Raw genomic sequence first — 21,328 nt, 5'->3', positions numbered from 1 at the left:
AAGAAGAGGAGGGGGTGGAGGAGAGAGGTGTATCACAACCAATAGTAGCATTTTGGAGGCGTGGTGGCGGAACAACCTCCAACACTACTGCACCTTGTCCTGTATCCTTCCCAGCAGCCAGAAGAGTGACCCAATGGGCCGTGAAAGACAGGTAACGTCCCTGTCCATGCCTGCTGGACCATGAGTCAGCGGTAATATGCACCTTACCGCTGACCGCCCTGTCCAGCGAGGCAAGGACATTGCCTTCCACATGCCGGTAGAGAGCCGGAATCGCCTTCCGTGAGAAAAAGTGCAGTTTGGGGACCTGCCACTGAGGAACCGCACATTGTACAAACTCACGGAAGGGGGCCGAGTCTACCAACTGAAAAGGCAGCAGTTGAAGTGCTAGCAATTTAGCCAAGCTAGCATTCAACCGCTGGGCATGTGGATGGCTGGGAGTGAACTTCTTCCGCCGGTCCAGCAGCTGGGGCAGGGACATTTGTCTGCTATAATCGGACGTGGGTGTACTGCTAGGAGAGTGCCCAGAAGCACTTGGCTGTGACACACCTAATTCTACACCTTCATTCCTCTCAGAGCAGGTTTCAGAGAGGACTGAAGGTCTAGTGGGGTTGGAGATGCCAGCTGATGAGGAGCAAGGAGAGGTCCGCTTTGTTCTTTGGTGTGGGTCTTTGAGGTACGCTTGCCAACGAGCTGCATGGCAGGTCAACATATGTTTGGTCAAGCATGTGGTGCCCAAGCGGCTGATGTTTTGGCCACACGAGATACGCTTGAGACATATGTTGCAAATAGCAGCGGTGCGATCTGATGCACTCGTCTCAAAAAAGGCCCACACCAAAGAACTTTTAGAATAATGCACAGAGGCAGCGCCCTGCACAGGCGGAGCTCTGCGGTGTGATTCAGTCGGTGTGCTGCCCCTAAGCTGGCCCCCGGAGGGCATCCTGCCTCGTTGGACATGTGCCTCCTCCTCCTCCACCTCCTTCCAGGCACCCACGTCGAGTCAGTGCCCTCATCATCCCCTCCCTCTTCATCGCTGTAGCAAACCTGGCAGTATGCTGCAGCTTGTGGGACATGACTGCCAGATTGCTGTCCTTCTTGAGCATCCCCTCTCTCTGCGCTCACGCTACTGCCTTCCTCTAGCTGAGTGTCATCATCAGAGCCTACAAAACACTGGGCATCCTCCTGGAGCATGTACCCAACACTGTGCTCAAAGAGTTCAGGACACTCCTCAGGAGGACGTGGTGGGTCTAGGGAAGGAGTCACTGATGATGACATTGAGAGGAGGGAAGACGATGCGTTGGCAGCTGCTTTGCTAGTACCCTGAGACTGGGTGAGAGAGGATGAGGAGGATGAAGAGGGCTTGGTCATCCACTCTACCAAGTCGTTGGCATGTTGCGGTTCAACATGTCCAGCTGCAGAAAAGAAGGACAAGCGTGTCCCATGGCCACGTGCTGATGACAATGCACCGCGTCCACGACCAGCACTGTTGTCTCTAGACACAGAGCCTGCTTGCCCTCTTTTATCGGCTCGCGCCTGTCTGCCTCTCCTTGCTGGCCTTCCAGACATGGTAATGGCCTGAAGGGAGTTGGGTAAAAAAGCAGTTGGGTAGTGTATATTGTGCTGGAGGCACACAACACCCACTAACTCCTGCAGATGCCTTTATTATAGAACAGCAGAGATAAAGGGGTATATACAGATGTATACTGAGCTGTGCTGGAGGCACACACAACTTCCAATAACTCCTGCAGATGGCAAGTGGGCTCAAATAGAGAACAGCTATGTAGGTGGATATAGCGGTATGTACTGGGTACAGAGCACGCAGACAGCACGCACTATCTCCTAACACTACTGACTGCAAGCTCTATTATTAAAGATAGATCACTAGCTATATAGGTGAGGTGAATATAGCGGTGTATACTGCGGTCAGGGCACGCAGACAACAACCACTACACAACAGCAAGATCGAAAATTGGCCGAAAACGATCGGTGTGTACTGTGTTGAAGGTACACAGAACACCCACTGCTTCAGACGCCAACACACTACACAAGGCCGCCGCACTGGCGGCCTTATATAGTGTGGGGCGTGCACTACACAGCCTGAGCTATGATTGGCCACAGGCATCCTGCCTGTGGCCAATCATGGCTCTCCTCGCTGCTGGCGCTGCGATTGGCCAAGCATGCGGGGTCACAGTGCATGCTTGGCCAATCATGAGCCAGCAATGCACTGCACCATCGCAGTGCATTGTGGGCCGTGAGCGCCACACGAATTTGGCGCGAACGGACCAAAATGTTCGGACTTCGCCGAACGGACGAACAGCCAATGTTCGAGTCGAACGTATGTTCGACTCGAACACGAAGCTCATCCCTAATCCTTATAGATGGGGTCATCTCCCCTCCCACCAAGTGGGAGAGAAATATATTACTGCCTAGTCCAGCCTTTCCCAGCCAGGGTTCCTCCAAAGGGTTTTAGGGGTTCCTTGAGCAATGAACAATTTCTGTCTCTCAGTAACAACTGATATCATGATCTGTAAAGAGGGCAATCTTCCTACTGATGACGATGTAAGAATGTCCTTCTATCACTGACCACTGATATAAGGGGGTCATTCTCCCATTGGTCACCAATGTAAGGGACCACTACACCGACCACTGATATAAGGGGTCGTTCTTTCATTGGTCACCAATATAAAGGACCACTACACTGACCACTGATATAAGGGGGTCCTTCTCTCATTGGTCACCAATATAAAGGACCACTACACTGACCACTGATATAAGGGGGTCCTTCTCCCACTGGCCCCCAATGTAAAGGACCAATAAACCGACCATTTTATATACATGTATATAGATCAGACCAACATGAGGGACACATGAGGAGGAAAGAGGGACTTTGTTGGGAATGAGGGACAGTCCCTCCAAACCAGGGACAGTTGGGAGCTATATGTGTGTATCATCTGCTGAAGATAAAAGACGTCACAGTTAGAGATGGCCTTGCGGTTCGCCCGGCGGTCGGTTCGCGTCAAATTTTGCGTGTTTGCAATTCGCCAAACCAGCAGACTTCTGGCGCTGTTTGCCCGGGGGACATGAGTTTACATTGTGAAAGAACTTTGACCCATGATGACACATCCATCATGGGGTACAGGACAGCCAATTGAAACATTTCAGCACATGGGACAATTGGACATTCCCCCTAACTTATAAATACACCTGATATGGCGGCCATTTTACATTCTGACTTTTGTCAGTGTAGGGAGAGGATGCTGTGTGGAGCAGGGACAGACTGTAGTGACACAAATCACTAGCTATTAGGTCCACAAACGTCCTTTTAAGGACTGGTATAGGTGTACAGTATATAGGGTTGTGGTGCACTGCTGCTGTGCTGGTGATTGCTGAGTGCACTGCTGACTGATTCTGCAGCTGTCTTTTGTCAGTGTAGGGACAGGACGCTGTGTGGAGCAGGGACAGTCACTTTAATCACTAGCTATTACTATTAGGTCCACAAAGGTCCTTTTAAGGACTGGTATAGGTGTACAGTATATAGGGTTGTGGTGCACTGCTGCTGTGCTGCTGATTGCTGAGTGCACTGCTGACTGATTCTGCAGCTGTCTTTTGTCAGTGTAGGGACAAGACGCTGTGTGGAGCAGGGACAGTCACTTTAATCACTAGCTATTACTATTAGGTCCACAAAGGTTCTTTTAAGGACTGGTATAGGTGTACAGTATATAGGGTTGTACACGTATAATATACTTTCTTTCAAATATAGAAAGAATATTATACTTGACTGCTGACCGATTCTGCAGCTGTCTTTTATCAGTGTAGGGACTGAGGGACAGTCTGCAAATCACTAGCTACTATTAGGTCCACAAAGGTCCTTGTAAGGACTGGTATAGGTGTACTATTTGGTGTGCAGTATATAGGTGTGTAATACACGTATAAAATACTTGCACATATAGAAAGCATAGTATAGTGCATTTCCACTGTGCAGCATTGTGACTGCTGAGCGGTTCTGCAGCGATACTACAAAGAGCGACAAACGCAATTAAAAAAAAAGTATTATAACTGGTGTGATAGACCAGTGGCCCCACAAAAGAACAGATTGAAGCGGGGTGTTATATACCTTCTTCCACATACATACTGCACTTCTCTAGAGACTTTTGTCACAGGGTCATTTAAAAAATGACAGGCAGAGGAAGAGGCAGGCCCTTCCGCAGGGGTGGTAGGGGTAGGGCAGGAGCAACAGGCTTGAGCCAAAGTGGCAAATAGCAGAAGGTGCGTTGGTTGAGTGGCTCACTCAGCCTTACTCTTCTGCACCCTCCTCATCCTCTCGATCTGCACCCTCTTCACTCTCTGTTGTGTGCACCCCCAAAGACACTACCACCAACACCACCACCACCACCATCATATACCTTCCTCTTGAGTCACAGGAATTATTTTCCGATCCATCACAAGACATTTCCGATCCGCAGGCATTCTTGGCATTGGATCAGGAAGAGGAGGTAGCAACAAACGCCACTCAGCAGTCTGACGACAGTACCCAGATCAGCCCAAGGAGGAGGTTGGTCCCCGGTGTTGCTGCCTACTCCGAGATCTCTACTTATAGCGGTGGGGAAGGTGACGTTGATGATGACGTGTCTAGTGATGTCACGTGGGTGCCCACAAGAGAGGAAGAGGAGGGGAGTTCAGAGGGAGATATGGACCAGCAGATAGGGAGGAGAAGCCGGAATAACTTACATTGCACAGGAGGGACAAAGCAGACCGCAAATGTATCAGGAGCGAGTCATCGACCATGTACGGTCACATCTGGCGCTCCCAGGACACCGGCACATGGCTCCGCAGTGTGGGCTTTTTTTAACGTGTCCGCTGCTGACAATAGCGTTGCCATCTGCAATCTTTGCAGTCAACGCATTAGTCGCGGTAAGCCCAACACTCACCTAGGGACGACCGCCTTAAGAAGGCACATGAGCAGCCATCACCAGGCCCAGTGGGAGCAACGGAACACACAAAGCCACACTCCAGGCTCTCACCCTCCAGCCTCATCTTCTACTTCTCCTTCTCCTCTCTCCTCACAATTGTCCTCCACTCCACCTTCCATCACGCCAAGCTCACGTTTTTCTGCAAAAAGGCAGGCTTCTGTGGGCCAAATGTTCAAGCATAAAAAAATGATGACGCCGGATAACCCTCTTGCCCAACGGTTGACGGCTGGCTTGTCAGAACTCATAGCCCGCCAACTACTGCCATATAAACTGGTAGCCTCGAAGGCCTTTCGAAAATTTGTGCCCATTGGAACACCACAATGGAAGGTCCCAGGAAGGAAGTATTTCTCAGAGAAGGGCATCCCAGAGCTATATGGCCATGTTCAGCGGCAAGTGAATGTATCTCTGGCACACAGTGTCGGTGCCAAGATACATCTGACCACAGACACGTGGTCTAGCAAACACGGGCAGGGAAGGTAAATCACTTTTACTGCCCACTGGGTGAATCTTCTGACGGCCGTCAAGCATGTAACCCGTGGCACCCGTGTAGATTTGGTTTTACCGCCATGGATTGCATGCAGGCCTGACTCTTCTTCTCCTCCTCCAACTCCATCCTCCTCCCTCTCCTCCTCGGCTGACTCCTCCTTTTCCGCTGCTAGCGTCTCTTCCGCTGAGCTGCCCAAGCTCCCCAGAACCTATTCGACATGCCAGGTGAGATGTTGCCATGCTGTGCTGCGTCTGTTGTGTCTGGAAGCCAAGAGCCACACTGGCCCGGAACTCCTTTCAGCTTTGCGTTCACAGGCAGATCAGTGGCTAACACCGCTCAATTTGACAGTTGGTAAAGTGGTGTGTGACAATGGTGCCAATCTGCTTAGCGCATTGAAACAGGGCAAAATTACACACGTGCCATGTAAGGCACATGTCTTAAACTTGGTCGTGCAGCAATTCGTTGTCAAATACCCTGGGGTCCAGGACATCTTGCGGCAGGAAAGGAAAATCTCGGCCCATTTCAGAAGATCTTACACGGCCATGGCTCGCCTTGCTGACATTCAGCGGCGACACAATCTGCCGGTCAGACGTCTTACTTGCGATTGCCGGACGTGATGGAACTCAACCTTCTATATGCGTGATAGGCTGCTCCAGCAGAAACGTGCAGTTAATGACTACCTGTACGAACTCTGCGGCAGAACAGGTTCTGAGGAGCTGGGGTTTTTTTCACCGCACCAGTGGCTGCTCATGCGCGACGCATGCAGACTTCTGTGGCAATTTGATGAGATCACCAAACTGGTGAGTCGCAGCCATGGCGCCATCAGTGACATGGTACCTTATGCCTTCTTTATGGAGCGTGCATTGCGTTGTGTCATTGATCAAGCTGTGGAGGAGCAGGAGCGGGAAGATGAGGAAGTCGCAATGCTGGATGAATTCCCAGGGGGGGCTACTCTATCTGAGACAAGTGAACAACAGGAGTCTGAAGAGGAGTCAGAGGAGGATGGTGCCGGGGCGGATGAGGAGGAGCAAGAAGAGCAAGAAGAGCATGCTTTAAACCTTTCTGGGATCCCTGTTGTTGTGCGTGGATGGAGAGAGGAGAACCAGGACGATGACATTATCCTGGATGATGAGCAGGAGCCAGGCCACCACACCGCTTCCAGTTTAGTCCAAATGGGGGGCCTTCATGCTCCAGTGTTTTAACAGGGACCCCCGTATAAAAAGCATAAGGGTCAAGGACCAGTACTGGGTGGCAACGTACTTAGACCCCCGGTACAAACACAAAATGGCGGAAATGTTACCGCCGTCACAGAGGGCTGTCAGAATGCAGCACTTCCAGGCCTTGCTTCGAGAAATGCTGCATTCTGCTTTTGCGTGCGCTGGCAGAGGAGCAATTCCCACTCCCAGAGAAGGAGTTGGGGGTACCAATCCAACAGCGCCTGCAAGAAGAGGGCGGTTTGAAGATGTGTTGGTGACTTCGGATATGAGGTCATTCTTTCAGCCGACCCATCGACAGGTGTCATCCGGATCCAGCATCAGGGAACGCCTAGACCGTCAGGTGTCCGACTACATCGGGTTAACGGCTGATGTGGACGCTCTGAGGAGTGATGAACCCCTGGACTACTGGGTGGGCAGGCTTGACCTCTGGCCAGAGCTTGCCCAATTTGCAATGGAACTGTTGGCTTGCCCCTCGTCCAGTGTCCTGTCCTAAAGGACATTCAGCGCAGCAGGGGGGATTGTGACCGATAAGCGTACTCGCCTAGCTCACGACAGTGTTAACTACCTCACATTTCTAAAAATGAATGAGACATGGATCTGGGAGGAATTCAACACATGTGACCAGTAGACCATATATATGCATAACTCTATAAACGATTTATTTAATCGAGCACACGGACCTTTTTTCTACCTTTGGCTCACTTCCTTGTACAAAAAAAGAACACCGTACTATATGCCCGTCCCCTCCTATTTGAAGAGGTTGAGCGGTGTCATATTTTTGGGTCCCGCAGCGAGTTGCTGGTATCAGTGCTGCTGTCAGTGCTCTCGATCTCTGTGCTGGTGTCAGTGCTCTCTCTTTATCTCGGTGCTGGTGTGGTGTCAGTGCTCTCTATCATGGTGCTGGTGTGGTGTCAATGCTCTCTATCTCGGTGCTGGTGTCAGTGCTCTCTGTGCTGGTGTCAGTGCTCTCTATCCCGGTGCTGGTGTCAGTGCTCTCTATCTCGGTGCTGGTGTCAGTGCTCTCTATCTCGGTGCTGGTGTCAGTGCTCTCTATCTCGGTGCTGGTGTCAGTGCTCTCTATCTCGGTGCTGGTGCCAGTGCTCTCTATCTCGGTGCTGGTGTCAGTGCTCTCTATCTCGGTGCTGGTGTCAGTGCTCTCTATCTCTGTGGTGGTGTCAGTGCTCAGTCTCTATCGCGGTGCTGGTTTCAGACAGTGAGGGAGATAGCAGCGGAGAAGCCAATCAGCAGGCAGTGCCAGCACCATGGCTGAGGATCAGCATTGGACTGGCACCTCCGGACGACCGCAGTGGAGCCCTGCATAGGTGGGGGTAAGGGCCGGGCAGAGGGAGGGGCTCAAGCACAGGTTGGCACACTGGCACAGGACTGCGCTGCCCTGACTGTGGCACTGATCATCTCCTGCACCACCTTCATAGCCTGCCCTGACCTTGCCTCTCCTCCATGGCCTTCATACGCTCCTGAGACCTGAATTGTCAAAATTTCACAGATAAAAAAAGAATGCTTGTCGTTGTCGATCCCAGATTCACTTCATACATGTGTTATGTCAGTGTCCATGTGGTGGGACTATGTGTGCACAGCTAGTAAGTATTTTGTGGCTGAAAATATGACCTGGAGGTTTTTAAGGTTCGCCTGCCATTGAAGTCAATGTGGTCCACCACAAACTTTGCGATTCGCAAACTTTTGGCCACGTTCACAAAACGTCCCATCAGAAGTTTGTTTGTCCATCACTAGTCACAGTGACTATGGAGGAAGAGGACGGACATGACGGGGGGGGTTACTGGGTGTAAATAGAAGATAAGATCTTATTACCTCCTCTACTGCCGATTCCAGCGATGTCTCCTCTCTACTTCCTCCCGCCTCACCTCTCACCCGGAACTTCCTGTCTGTAACTGACATCACTTCCTGTCTTCCATAGAGACTTCCTGTCTCTATGGTAGAAGTGAGAAGCTCACCACCTTGTGGAGCTCAGAGGAACTACAGCCCCCCGAGAAACGTCTCATAGTGTGAACACGGCCTTGTGCTGTGTGTGTATGTACTGTATATCCTTATAGATGGGGTCATCTCCACTCCCACCAAGGGGGAGAGAAATATATTACTGCCTAGTCCAGCCTTTCTCAGCCAGGGTTCAACCAAAGGTTTCTAGGGGTTCCTTGAGTAATGGGCAATTTCTGTCTATCAGTAACAACTGACTTCCATGATCTGCAAGTGGGGGGGGGGGGGGGGGCAGTCTTCCCACTGATGACAATATAAGGGGTTCCTTCTCCCATTGGTCACCAATTTAAGGGACCACTACACTGCACTCTGATATAAGGGGGTCATTCTCCCATTGGTCACCAATGTAAAGGACCACTACTCTGACCACTGATATAAGGGGGTCCTTCTCCCATTGGTCACCGATGTAAGGGACCACTACACTGACCTCTAATATAAAGGGCTCCTCCCATTGATCACCAATGTAAGGGACCACTGATATAAGGGGGTCCTTCTCCCATTGGTCACCAATGTAAGGGACCACTACACTGACCACTGATATAAGTAGACATGTGCATGAAGAAAATATTTGTTTAGTTTTAAAGATTTTTTTTTCGATTTGAAACATTTGAATCAATACATTTTAAATCGGCCGATTTGAAAACTTTAGATAGGACAAAGGAGAAATGGAAAAAAAAAGGGCGCACCGACCTCGTGAATTATCCTTTAACCACTAATGACGGCTACAGCGCGGATCTCCTTTTCCGGGACTACGTCTATTGACGTAGTCCCGTGCACGAGCGGCCTGCTCTGTGATCGGCGAATCCATGAGACTCGCCTGATCACCGATCCGTGCAAGGGGTCGATCCCGACCCCTTATCACGTGATCAGCTGTCAGCCAATGACAGCTGATCATGTGATATAACGGAGCCGGTAATCGGCTATTATTCCTCCTCGCGCTGACAGCGCGAGGAGAAAAAAAAAAAAGCCGATCACCGGCGGCCGTCCCGATCACGGCCAGCCCTGCCAGTGCCCACCTGCCCCCTGCCAGTGCCCACCTGCCCCCTCATAACTATACATAATAAAAAATTTGTTCCCCCCGTCAGTGCCACCCAGCAGTGCCCACAGTGCCACCCAGCAGTACCACCCAGCAGTGCCCACAATCTGCCTCAACAAAGGTGCTGCACCCCAGTGCCACATATCCGTGCCCATCAGTGTCATCTACCAGTGCCCATCAGTGCCCAGCAGTGCCACCTATCAGTGCCACCTATCAGTGCCCATCAGTCCCATCTATCAGTGGTACCTATCAGTGCCCATCCGTGCCACCCATCTGTGCCACCCATCCGTGCCACCCATCCATGCCCATCTTTGCCCATCAGTGCCGCCTTATCTGTGCCCATCGGTGCCGCCTTATCTGTGCCTATTAGTGCCGCCTTAACTATGCCTATCAGTGCCCACCAGTGCAGCCTATCAGTGCCCACCAATGCAGCCTATCAGTGCCCACCAATGCAGCCCATCAGTGCTCACCAGTGCAGCCTATCAGTGCCGCCTCATCAGCGCACTTCAATGAAGGAGAAAAATGACCTGTTTGCAAAATTTTATAACAAACTATTAAACATGATTTTTTTTTGCATCTTTTTTTGTTTGTTTAGCAAAAAATAAAACTCCGAGCTGTAATTAAATACCACCAAAAGAAAGCTCTATTTGTGGGGAAAAAATGATAAAAATGTCATTTGGGTACAGTGTTGTATGACCGCGTAATTGTCATTCAAAGTGCATCAGCGCTGAAAGCTGAAAATTGGTCTGGGCAGGAGGGGGGTTTAAGTGCCCAGTAAGCAAGTGGTAATGTATTTTATTAAAAAAGTAAAATTAAAAACTACTCAAACATGTGGAAGAAAACCGCAATATAAAAAGCCTTCAGATGATGGCCATCGGTCTCACGACAAAAGACTCCAGATGGTAACGGAGAAGATTATAATGGCCACTGCCGACTGACGCGTTTCGAAGGAATACCTTCTTCCTCAGAGCGCAGCAGTGATATCTCCTTCAGTTTCTTATATATACACACATACGAGTGAGTGTGCACCAATGAGGCACCTCCCACAGGGGCTCAGGGATCACGCCCACAAATTGTGGGCAGTACTCAACAAGAGGGTGACGCCCAAATAACTGAATGGACAACCACACCTCCATCCATTTAGTCGGGTACCCATCGGATAGATGCAAGTAGTATTATATACACCTGTATTCAAAGAGAGTCACCAAAAAAATCTCTCTCTGCCAGTACATAGACCGGACATGTACAATAAGAGGGCCAAACACAATTCAACCCAACTGAAAGACCACAAACAATCACAACCAGTAAAAAGGAGGACACACATAGTTAGCAAACATGGCAATCTGGGATTTCCATCCCACAGCAACATATTGGATACTGGTAATGACAGCAAGAGTACAATGCAGGAAAATCACGGGCTTTCAGCACATGCAGATGTGTATATGTATTGGTTTACACGTGCCCCCCCCCCTTTAGAATTGAATTCAATTTAACATAATATAGTAAGGGGCCCCGTACACACGATCGCACATTCAGACAACAAAATCCATGTTTTTCTTTCCCATGTTTCCCATGTTGGCTCAAACTTGTCTTGCATGCACACGGTCACACAAGGGGTATCGGAAATTTCGAACGTCAAGAACGCGGTGACGTACAACACGCGCGCGGCGAGCCGAGAAGTTCAATAGCCAGTGCGGCTCTTCTGCTTGATTCAGAGCATGCGTAGAATTTTGTGCGTCGGAATTGCGTACACACGATCGGAATTTCCGACAACGGATTTTGTTGTCGGAAAATTTGAGATCCAGATCTCAAGTTTTTTTTTTGTCGGAAATTCCGACGGAAAATGTCCGATGGAGCCTACACACGGTTGGAAATTCCGAACATTTGTTGTTGGAATATTCCGAACCGTGTGTTTGCAGCATTAGTGTGCATTTTGATGGGGGCATTTATGGAGAGGGTTGATTCAGGGGCGATCTATTTCTGGAGGGGCCCGGGGGATCTTTAAATCAAGGAATCTTTCGAATGCTCTGTGTTTTCCTTCAGGCGTCTATTTTCCATCAACGGGGTTGTATTGGCCCACAGAAATGTCTGGTCTGCTCTCTATGAGGCAGTCTACGGTAAAATGGCAGTGGCTGACTATCATGGTTGACATCATCCCTGCACGACGTCGGACGCACGGGGAAGTGACACCTGGTCGGTACTTCCGTTCCTGTGGAACGCAAACAACATGGCGGGCGTTCCAGGTGACGGAACCGGCCGTGAGGGGAAGCCATCAATGCCACTGTTGTGGCAGCTATTATTATTATAGTCACTGGCGGCACATCGAGCTGTTAAGAAGCGCGTCGAGGGGACAAGCTCCGGATCTCTCTGGATGATGGTGCATAGCGCTGTGAAGTGATGGTCTAAATGGGTGAGCTTTGTACTCTTGCCGTCAATAACCGGTGTCCAATATGTTGCTATGGGATGGAAATCTCAGATTGCCATGTTTTCTAATTGTGTCCTCCTTTTTACTGGTTTGGATTGTTTGTGGTCTTTCAGTTGGGATTAATTGTGTTTGGCCCTCTGACTGTATATGTCCGGTCTATGTACTGGTAGAGAGAGAGAGTGACTCTCTCATACGGATGTATGTAATACTACTTGCATCTGTCCGATGGGTACCCCGATTAATGGATGAAGGTGTGGCTGAAGGAGATATCACTGCTGGGCTCTGAGGAAGAAGGTATTCCTTTGAAACGCGTCAGCTGGCAGTGGCCCTTATAATCTCCTCCATTTCCAGCTGGAGTCTGTTGTCGTGAGACCGATGGCCATCATCTGAAGGCTTTTTAAATTGCGGTTTCCTTCCACTTTTACTTTTTTAATAAAATACATTAAAGGATAATGCACAAAGTCGGTGCGCCCTCTTTTTTCCCTTTCTCCTTTGACTGCTAGGATATCCCTATCCTTGAGGGCAGCAAGGCCTGAGACGTTGTCCATTATGAACTGTAGCCCACCCGGTTGGCCCACTAGTGAGTAGGAGTATTTGTGTTCTGCTATCAAAAAATTGGTTGATAGAACACTTATGGCAACCAACCTCCTAACACCCAGTGATGTCTACCCACCAGGCTTATTCAGCTGTCAACTGGGGATTTACTGGTTGGTAGACATGTGCGATTCGTTTCGTACAAATCTCAAATTCGTACGAATTTCCCTAAATTCGTACGTTCAGGAGGATCCGAAATACGAATTGCCATGCGTCCGAATTCTGAACGAAACACGAACTTTTGTTTACGAATCCGAAGGAGGAAGTCAGCACAGCACAGGGATGGTGGGAGCCCCCTCATCTAACAAAAATTTGTATTTCGGATAGGGAATTCTTCCACGGAATTTCGGATAAAAACCAAAACTTCCATCAGCATCGACTGTCACATTGAGGTATATTTTTGCCTTTAAATTCATTGTAACGAACGTTCGTACATGTTAACGAACCTAGCGGCAATTCGTATTTCGTACGAGTTAAAACGGAATTTCGGACACGAAATACGAAGTACGAATTAATTTTAATACGAACCGTAACGGAACAGAACGAAACAAATTTATTGACGGCGCCCATGTCTACTGGTTGGCCGGTTAATGCAAACAAAATTTAAAAACAAAGTATAAAAAAAATGTATGGACCTCCCACCACCAAGAAATTCATACTAGACCCTTATTAGAGCATGCAACCTGACTGGGCAGGGAAGGGTGGGGGGGGGGGAGGAACGGGGAGTGAACATGCCTCCTTCCTAAACCATACCAGACCACATACCCTCAACATTGGGGAGGATCTTGACAAGTCCATTCTCTCTTGGTTGGAAAGTTGAACAAGTCCAATGTATGAAGTCGTATCAGGGAACATGAGGGATCTGTATGACATAAGGCATTGGAAGAGGTATATCTGTCTGCAGAACACAGGGGAGATATCGGAACTCTAATTCATGGTCACCTGGAAATAATGAAAAGGAGAAAGTCCATCCAAACCGTGAGATAGGTCAGAGTCTAATTGGTATCATTCTGGGCATTGCCAGACTAGGACTTGGTGACGGAGTGAAGGGTGATGTTGCTCATACTATATGTGACCCTCATCTACATCATGGACGTCTTCTTCAGCTTCTTAGAGAATAGTATAGAAATCTTCACAATCCAATAGAAGAGGTTGGGGGGTCCTGAGTGGTCATAGAAAGGCCCAGCACCCCAATAATTGAGGAAGAGGAGGTCTGGTGACATGGAGAAGAATCCAGTCAATCTCTGGATCTCCATCATTGGAAACATGGTGAGACAACTAGAAATCCTCACAATCCTATAGAAGAGGTTGGGGGGTCCTGAGTAGTTATAGAAAGGCCCAGCACCCCAATAGTAGAGGAAGAGGTGGTCTGGTGACATGGAGAAGAAGACTCCGGTCAATCTCTGGATCTCCACCATTGGAAACATGGTGAGACAACAAACACAGCGGGATGGTGGAGGAGATGTTGGTGTCGGTGTGGAAATGGACAGAAGACGGGATGATGACACTGAAAGAACAATACGGCTCCATTCTACGATATGTCAAGGAGAGAACGGAACAGGAGAGACTTTTCTCTCTAATTAATGTCAGTAGAAGACCCGGAGAAAAACTGTTCTGATAGAGCAGATGGAACCTTGTGCGTTCTTTTCATTACTCTATACCTAGTGACTGTATGACTGGCATGGTTCTAATACTCTACTTTACCTGACCACTGCACCCTATACACGAGGCTGTATATGATATACTCCTGACCACTGCACTCTATACACGGGGCTGTATATGATATACTCCTGACCACTGCATCCTATACACAAGGCTGTATATGATATACTCCTGACCACTGCACTCTATACACGGGGCTGTATATGATATACTCCTGACCACTGCACTCTATACACGGGGCTGTATATGATATACTCCTGACCACTGCACTCTATACACGGGGCTGTATATGATATACTCCTGACCACTGCACTCTATACACAGGGGTGTATATGATATACTCCTGACCACTGCACTCTATACACAGGGCTGAATATGATATACTCCTGACCCCGTCCCTCTGATAATTCGGAAATCCCTCGATTCGAAAATCGATAATGTGGAGATTTGGAAATTCGAAAATAAGAACGAAAATCAGAAATTTCAAAAAGAATTAAAATCCGAAATTGAGAAAACCCCCGAAATAATAACGAACTACCCAAAATAAGAAATGCTGCATCTAAATGAATGAAATGTAACGAATAATAAAAATTTATAATAATAATAATTTAAAAAAACTGTTTTGTTATCACGTTGTTCACAGCTAAATTTGAAAGGAAATTCTGATACCTATAATTTAATAGCTCGTTATTATTCGTTATTATTTCGGATTTTCCCATTTTTGGATTTTTTTTCTTATTTTCGGATTTTTGAAATTTGAATTTTCGCCTCTTCCGGATTTTCAAATTTATTCGAAAATGAATTTCGATCATAACTAATGCCCCGAAAAAAACAAATGAAAGGAAAATGAACATGTTTTGGGGCAGTGCACATGTCTAGAGCTCAGTAGATGATAAATTAGACAGAAAACCCGCAGATATCACTCGCTAACGAGCTTTTAGATGTTTTACGAAGTTCCAAGGATTGTCTATGGAAGAGGAAATATATATGTTGTAAACGCCTAGAAGAGGCCACTTGGCATCCCGGAGTGAGTCGGTCCTTCCGCTGGTGAAATAAAAGGTTTGTTTGTGTACGAGGAACACCTTAATCATCACCACCATTTTATTCTCCAGGGCCTCGGCTTTCAGATAATATATGTTTGGGGGGTTTTACTAATCTTCAGGCCCAAAATGTACAAAAACATCTCTGACAGTGAAAGGGTTAGTGTGATCCCACATTAGAGCTCCCCCTAGCTGCAGCCTGGTAATAACATTGCTGGGAGGTCTATTCATTTATCTGCTACATACTTCCCATCTTTATATAAACGTCTCCTGACATTTAGGGGTCTATTCATAGTTACATAGGAGGTGAGGTTGAAAAAAGGCACAAGTCCAACCCATGTGTGATTATATGTCAGTATTACATTGTATATCATGTATGTTGTGTGATTATATGTCAGTATTACATTGTATATCATGTATGTTGTGTGATTATATGTCAGTATTACATTGTATATCATGTATGTTGTGTGATTATATGTCAGTGTTACATTGTATATCATGTATGTTGTGTGATTATATGTCAGTATTACATTGTATATCATGTATGTTGTGTGATTATATGTCAGTATTACATTGTATATCATGTATGTTGTGTGATTATATGTCAGTATTACATTGTATATCATGTATGTTGTGTGATTATATGTCAGTATTACATTGTATATCATGTATGTTGCGGTCGTTCAGGTGATTATCTAATAGTTTCTTGAAACGATCGATGCCCCCCACTGAGACCACCGCCTTTTGTGAAAAAGTTCTCTCCCTATTGTGGGGTCACCAGTCCAGTATTTATATATTGGGGGGTCACTAGTCCGGTATTTATATATTGCGGGGTCACCAGTCTGGTATTTATATTTTGTGGGGTCACCAGTCTGGTATTTATATATTGTGGGGTCACCAGTCCGGTATTTCTATATTGTGGGGTCACCAGTCCAGTATTTATATATTGTGGGGTCACCAGTCCAGTATTTATATATTGGGGGGTCACCAGTCCGGTATTTATATATTGCGGGGTCACCAGTCTGGTATTTATATATTGTGGGGTCACCAGTCCAGTATTTATATATTGGGGGGTCACCAGTTCGGTATTTATATATTGTGGGGTCACCAGTCCTGTATTTATATATTGTGGGGTCACCAGTCCGGTATTTATATATTGCGGGGTCACCAGTCTGGTATTTATATATTGGGGGGTCACCAGTCCAGTATTTATATATTGTGGGGTCACCAGTCCGGTATTTATATATTGTGGGGTCACCAGTCCGGTATTTATATAATGAAATCATATCCCCTCTCAGGCGTCTCTTCTCCAGAGAGAATAAGTTCAGAGCTCACAACCTTTCCTCATATCTAATATCCTCCAGACCCTTTATTAGCTTTGTTGCCCTTCTTTGTAGTCGCCCCATTTCCAGTACATCCTTCCTGAGGACTGGTGCCCAGAACTGGACAGTATACTCCAGGTGCGGCCGGACCAGAGTCTTGTAGAGGGGAGAATTATCGCTTTATCTCTGGAGTTGATCCCTTTTTAATGCCAATATTCTGTTTGCTTTGCTAGGCCGCGTACACACGCGGGGACTGTTCGCTGAAACTTTGTTCGTCAAACAGTTGCCGCAACAGTCCGCTCAAAATTTGCATGAGCGGACTTGCCCACACACGAGCGGACTGTTTCAGCGAACTGTTTGCCAAACAGTTCGCTCAACTTTTGAAATGAACGGACTCGCCCATGTAAGGCGGAGGCAAGTCCGCCCATTTCGAGCGCGTGTACAGGTAGGCGGCCACTTATATAGTGCCAATGGGGCGGTGTCACATGGGTTGGTCACATGGGTTGATGTCACATGGGGACTATGACATCGTAAGGGGGCGGGGTCACCATGTGACATCAACCCATGTGACCAACCCATGTGACATATACCATGTGACACCGCCCCATTGGCACTATATAAGTGGCAGCGCAGGGCGGCTCTGGCATTCCGGCCGGAGAGAGCGTCGTGTCAACATCTCCTGGAGAAGAAGAAGAAGAACAAGAAGAAGAAGAAGAACGGAAGGCGGCGACGGCGACAGCGGCGACAGAAGACCGGGCCACCGCCTGCAAAAGAGCTATAAGAAGGCGCGGTGGCCCGGCAGAAGAACGGAAGGCGGCGGCGACAGAAGACCGGGCCACCGCCTGCAAAAGAGCTACAAGAAGGCGCGGTGGCCCGGCAGAAAAACCGAAGAGGGGGACAAGACCCCCGAAGTCGGGAGAAGAGGCCGGCGGCGAGGAGGAAGAAAGCCGGACTCCTCCGCTAGCAAAAGAGCTACACGAAGATAGCGGAGGAGTCCGGCGAGAAGACCCCCGAAGACGGAAGACCCCCGGAGCTGTGCAATAAAATATTTTTTCTCGTGTGTTGTGTTTTTTTTTGGGTACTTTTATTTTACAGGTGAATGGGTAGGGGTACATTGTACCCCATACTCATTCACATAGGGTGGGGGGCCGGTATCCGGGGGCCCCCTTCTTAAAGGGGGCTCCCGGATTCCGATAAGCCCCCCGCCCGCAGACCCCGACAACCAACGGCCAGGGTTGTCGGGAAGAGGCCCTTGTCCTCATCAACATGGGGACAAGGTGCTTTGGGGTGGGGGGGCCGCGCGGCCCCCCCTTCCCCAAGGCGCCCCCCATGTTGAGGGCACGCGGCCTGGTATGGCTCAGAAGGGGGGGCGCGCTCGCTCGCCCCCCTTTCCTGGCCGGCCGGGTAGCGTGCTCGGACAAGGGTCTGTTGTGGACTTTGGGGGGACCCCCACGCCGATTTTTTTCGGCGTTGGGGTTCCCCTTTAAGTCCATTCCAGGCGGCGGAGCCCGCGACGTCTCCGTCGCGGGCCCCGCCTACCTTCACACGCGATCGAAATGAGCAGACTTTCCTCCGAGCGGGAACAGTTTGCTCATTTCGAAAGTAGCCTACACACGGGCGGACTGTCCGCTCAAACAAAGTTTCAGCGGACAGTTTTTCGGAATTTCCGAAAGACTTTGTCCGTCAAACTGTCCGCTGAAAGCCCACACACGGGCGGACTGTCCGCTGAAACACTGTTCAGCGGACAAAGTTGGGCGAACAGTCCGCCCGTGTGTACGCGGCCCTAGCAGCAGCTTGGCATTGCTGAGCCCATCATCTACTAGGACCCCCAGGCCCTTCTCCATCCTAGATCCCCCCAGAGGTTCCCCTCCCCCCAGGTCCTTCTCCATCCTAGATCCCCCCAGAGGTTCTCCTCCCCCCAGTCTATAGATTGCATTCAGATTTTTGCCCCCCAAATACATTATTTTACAATTTTCTACATTGAACCTCATTTCCCATGTAGTTGCCCTTCCCCCCATTCATTTCTTCAGATCTTCTTACAAGGTTTCCACATCCTGCGGAGAAGTTATTGCCCTGCTTAGCTTAGTATCCTCTGCAAATACAGAGATTGAGCTGTTTCCCCCATCCCCCTCCTCCAGATCATCTATGAACACATTAAATAGGATTGGTCCCAGCACAGAACCCTGGGGGACCCCACTACCCTCCCCCGACCATTCCGAGTACTCCCCATTTATCACCACCCTCTAAACTCGCCCTTGTAGCCAGTTTTCAATCCATGTCCTCACCCTATGGTCCATGCCAACCCACCTTATTTTGTACAGTAAATGTTTCTGGGGAATTGTGTCAAATGTTTTTGCAAAATCCAGATACACCACGTCTACGGGCCTTCCTTTATCTAGATACACCACATCTACGGACCTTCCTTTATCCAGATACACCACGTCTACGGACCTTCCTTTATCCAGATACACCACATCTACGGGCCTTCCTTTATCTAGATACACCACATCTACGGGCCTTCCTTTATCCAGATACACCACATCTACGGGCCTTCCTTTATCTAGATACACCACGTCTACGGGCCTTCCTTTATCTAGATACACCACATCTACGGGCCTTCCTTTATCTAGATACACCACATCTACGGGCCTTCCTTTATATAGATACACCACGTCTACGGACCTTCCTTTATCCAGATACACCACATCTACGGGCCTTCCTTTATCTAGATACACCACGTCTATGAGCCTTCCTTTATCCAGATACACCACATCTACGGGCCTTCCTTTATCTAGATACACCACATCTACGGGCCTTCCTTTATCTAGATACACCACGTCTACGGACCTTCCTTTATCCAGATACACCACATCTACGGGCCTTCCTTTATCTAGATACACCACGTCTACGGGCCTTCCTTTATCTAGATACACCACGTCTACGGGCCTTCCTTTATCTAGATACACCATGTCTACGGGCCTTCCTTTATCTAGATACACCACGTCTACGGGCCTTCCTTTATCCAGATACACCACGTCTACGGGCCTTCCTTTATCTAGATACACCACGTCTACGGGCCTTCCTTTATCTAGATACACCACGTCTACGGGCCTTCCTTTATCCAGATACACCACGTCTACGGGCCTTCCTTTATCTAGATACACCACGTCTACGGGCCTTCCTTTATCTAGATACACCACGTCTACGGGCCAACCTTTATCTAGATACACCATGTCTACGGGCCTTCCTTTATCTAGATACACCACGTCTACGGGCCTTCCTTTATCTAGATACACCACGTCTACAGACCTTCCTTTATCTAGATACACCACGTCTACGGACCTTCCTTTATCCAGATACACCACGTCTACGGGCCTTCCTTTATCTAGATACACCACGTCTACGGACCTTCCTTTATCTAGATACACCACGTCTACGGGCCTTCCTTTATCTAGATACACCACGTCTACGGGCCTTCCTTTATCTAGATACACCACGTCTACGGACCATCCTTTATCCAGATACACCACGTCTACGGGCCTTCCTTTATCTAGATACACCACATCTACGGGCCTTCCTTTATCTAGATACACCACGTCTACAGACCTTCTTTTATCTAGATACACCACGTCTACGGGCCTTCCTTTATCTAGATACACCACGTCTACAGACCTTCTTTTATCTAGATACACCACGTCTACGGGCCTTCCTTTATCTAGATACACCACGTCTACGGGCCTTCCTTTATCCAGATACACCACGTCTACGGGCCTTCCTTTATCTAGATACACCACGTCTACGGGCCTTCCTTTATCTAGATACACCACGTCTACGGGCCTTCCTTTATCTAGATACACCACGTCTACGGGCCTTCCTTTATCCAGATACACCACGTCTACGGGCCTTCCTTTATCTAGATACACCACGTCTACGGGCCTTCCTTTATCTAGATACACCACGTCTACGGGCCTTCCTTTATCTAGATACACCATGTCTACGGGCCTTCCTTTATCTAGATACACCACGTCTACGGGCCTTCCTTTATCTAGATACACCACGTCTACAGACCTTCCTTTATCTAGATACACCACGTCTACGGACCTTCCTTTATCCAGATACACCACGTCTACGGGCCTTCCTTTATCTAGATACACCACGTCTACGGGCCTTCCTTTATCTAGATACACCACATCTACGGGCCTTCCTTTATCTAGATACACCACATCTACGGGCCTTCCTTTATATAGATACACCACGTCTACGGGCCTTCCTTTATCCAGATACACCACATCTACGGGCCTTCCTTTATCTAGATACACCACGTCTACGGGCCTTCCTTTATCTAGATACACCACATCTACGGGCCTTCCTTTATCTAGATACACCACATCTACGGGCCTTCCTTTATATAGATACACCACGTCTACGGACCTTCCTTTATCCAGATACACCACATCTACGGGCCTTCCTTTATCTAGATACACCACGTCTACGAGCCTTCCTTTATCCAGATACACCACATCTACGGGCCTTCCTTTATCTAGATACACCACATCTACGGGCCTTCC

The 21,328-nt window shown here is 48.5% G+C and overlaps 1 protein-coding gene across 1 annotated transcript in view; it reads right to left on the bottom strand.

The window, feature by feature from the left end:
• LOC143955666 (uncharacterized) overlaps positions 1–8,650 on the bottom strand; it is a 28,447-nt gene extending 19,797 nt beyond the window's left edge. The window contains exon 1 of the mRNA XM_077465771.1: positions 8,499–8,650. Coding sequence (XP_077321897.1) covers positions 8,499–8,585 — 87 coding nt within the window. The 5' untranslated portion in view covers positions 8,586–8,650. The remainder of the gene's footprint in view (positions 1–8,498) is intronic.
• Between the last annotated feature and the right edge of the window lie 12,678 nt (positions 8,651–21,328).

This window comes from Lithobates pipiens, unplaced genomic scaffold, assembly GCF_037356315.1.
Source record: "Lithobates pipiens isolate NorthernLeopardFrog02 unplaced genomic scaffold, aLitPip1_a1.2 Scaffold_35, whole genome shotgun sequence".
Taxonomy (NCBI): Eukaryota; Metazoa; Chordata; class Amphibia; order Anura; family Ranidae; genus Lithobates; species Lithobates pipiens.
The sequence above is the reverse complement of the archived record's forward strand: the minus strand, read 5'-3'. Positions and strand labels throughout refer to the sequence as shown.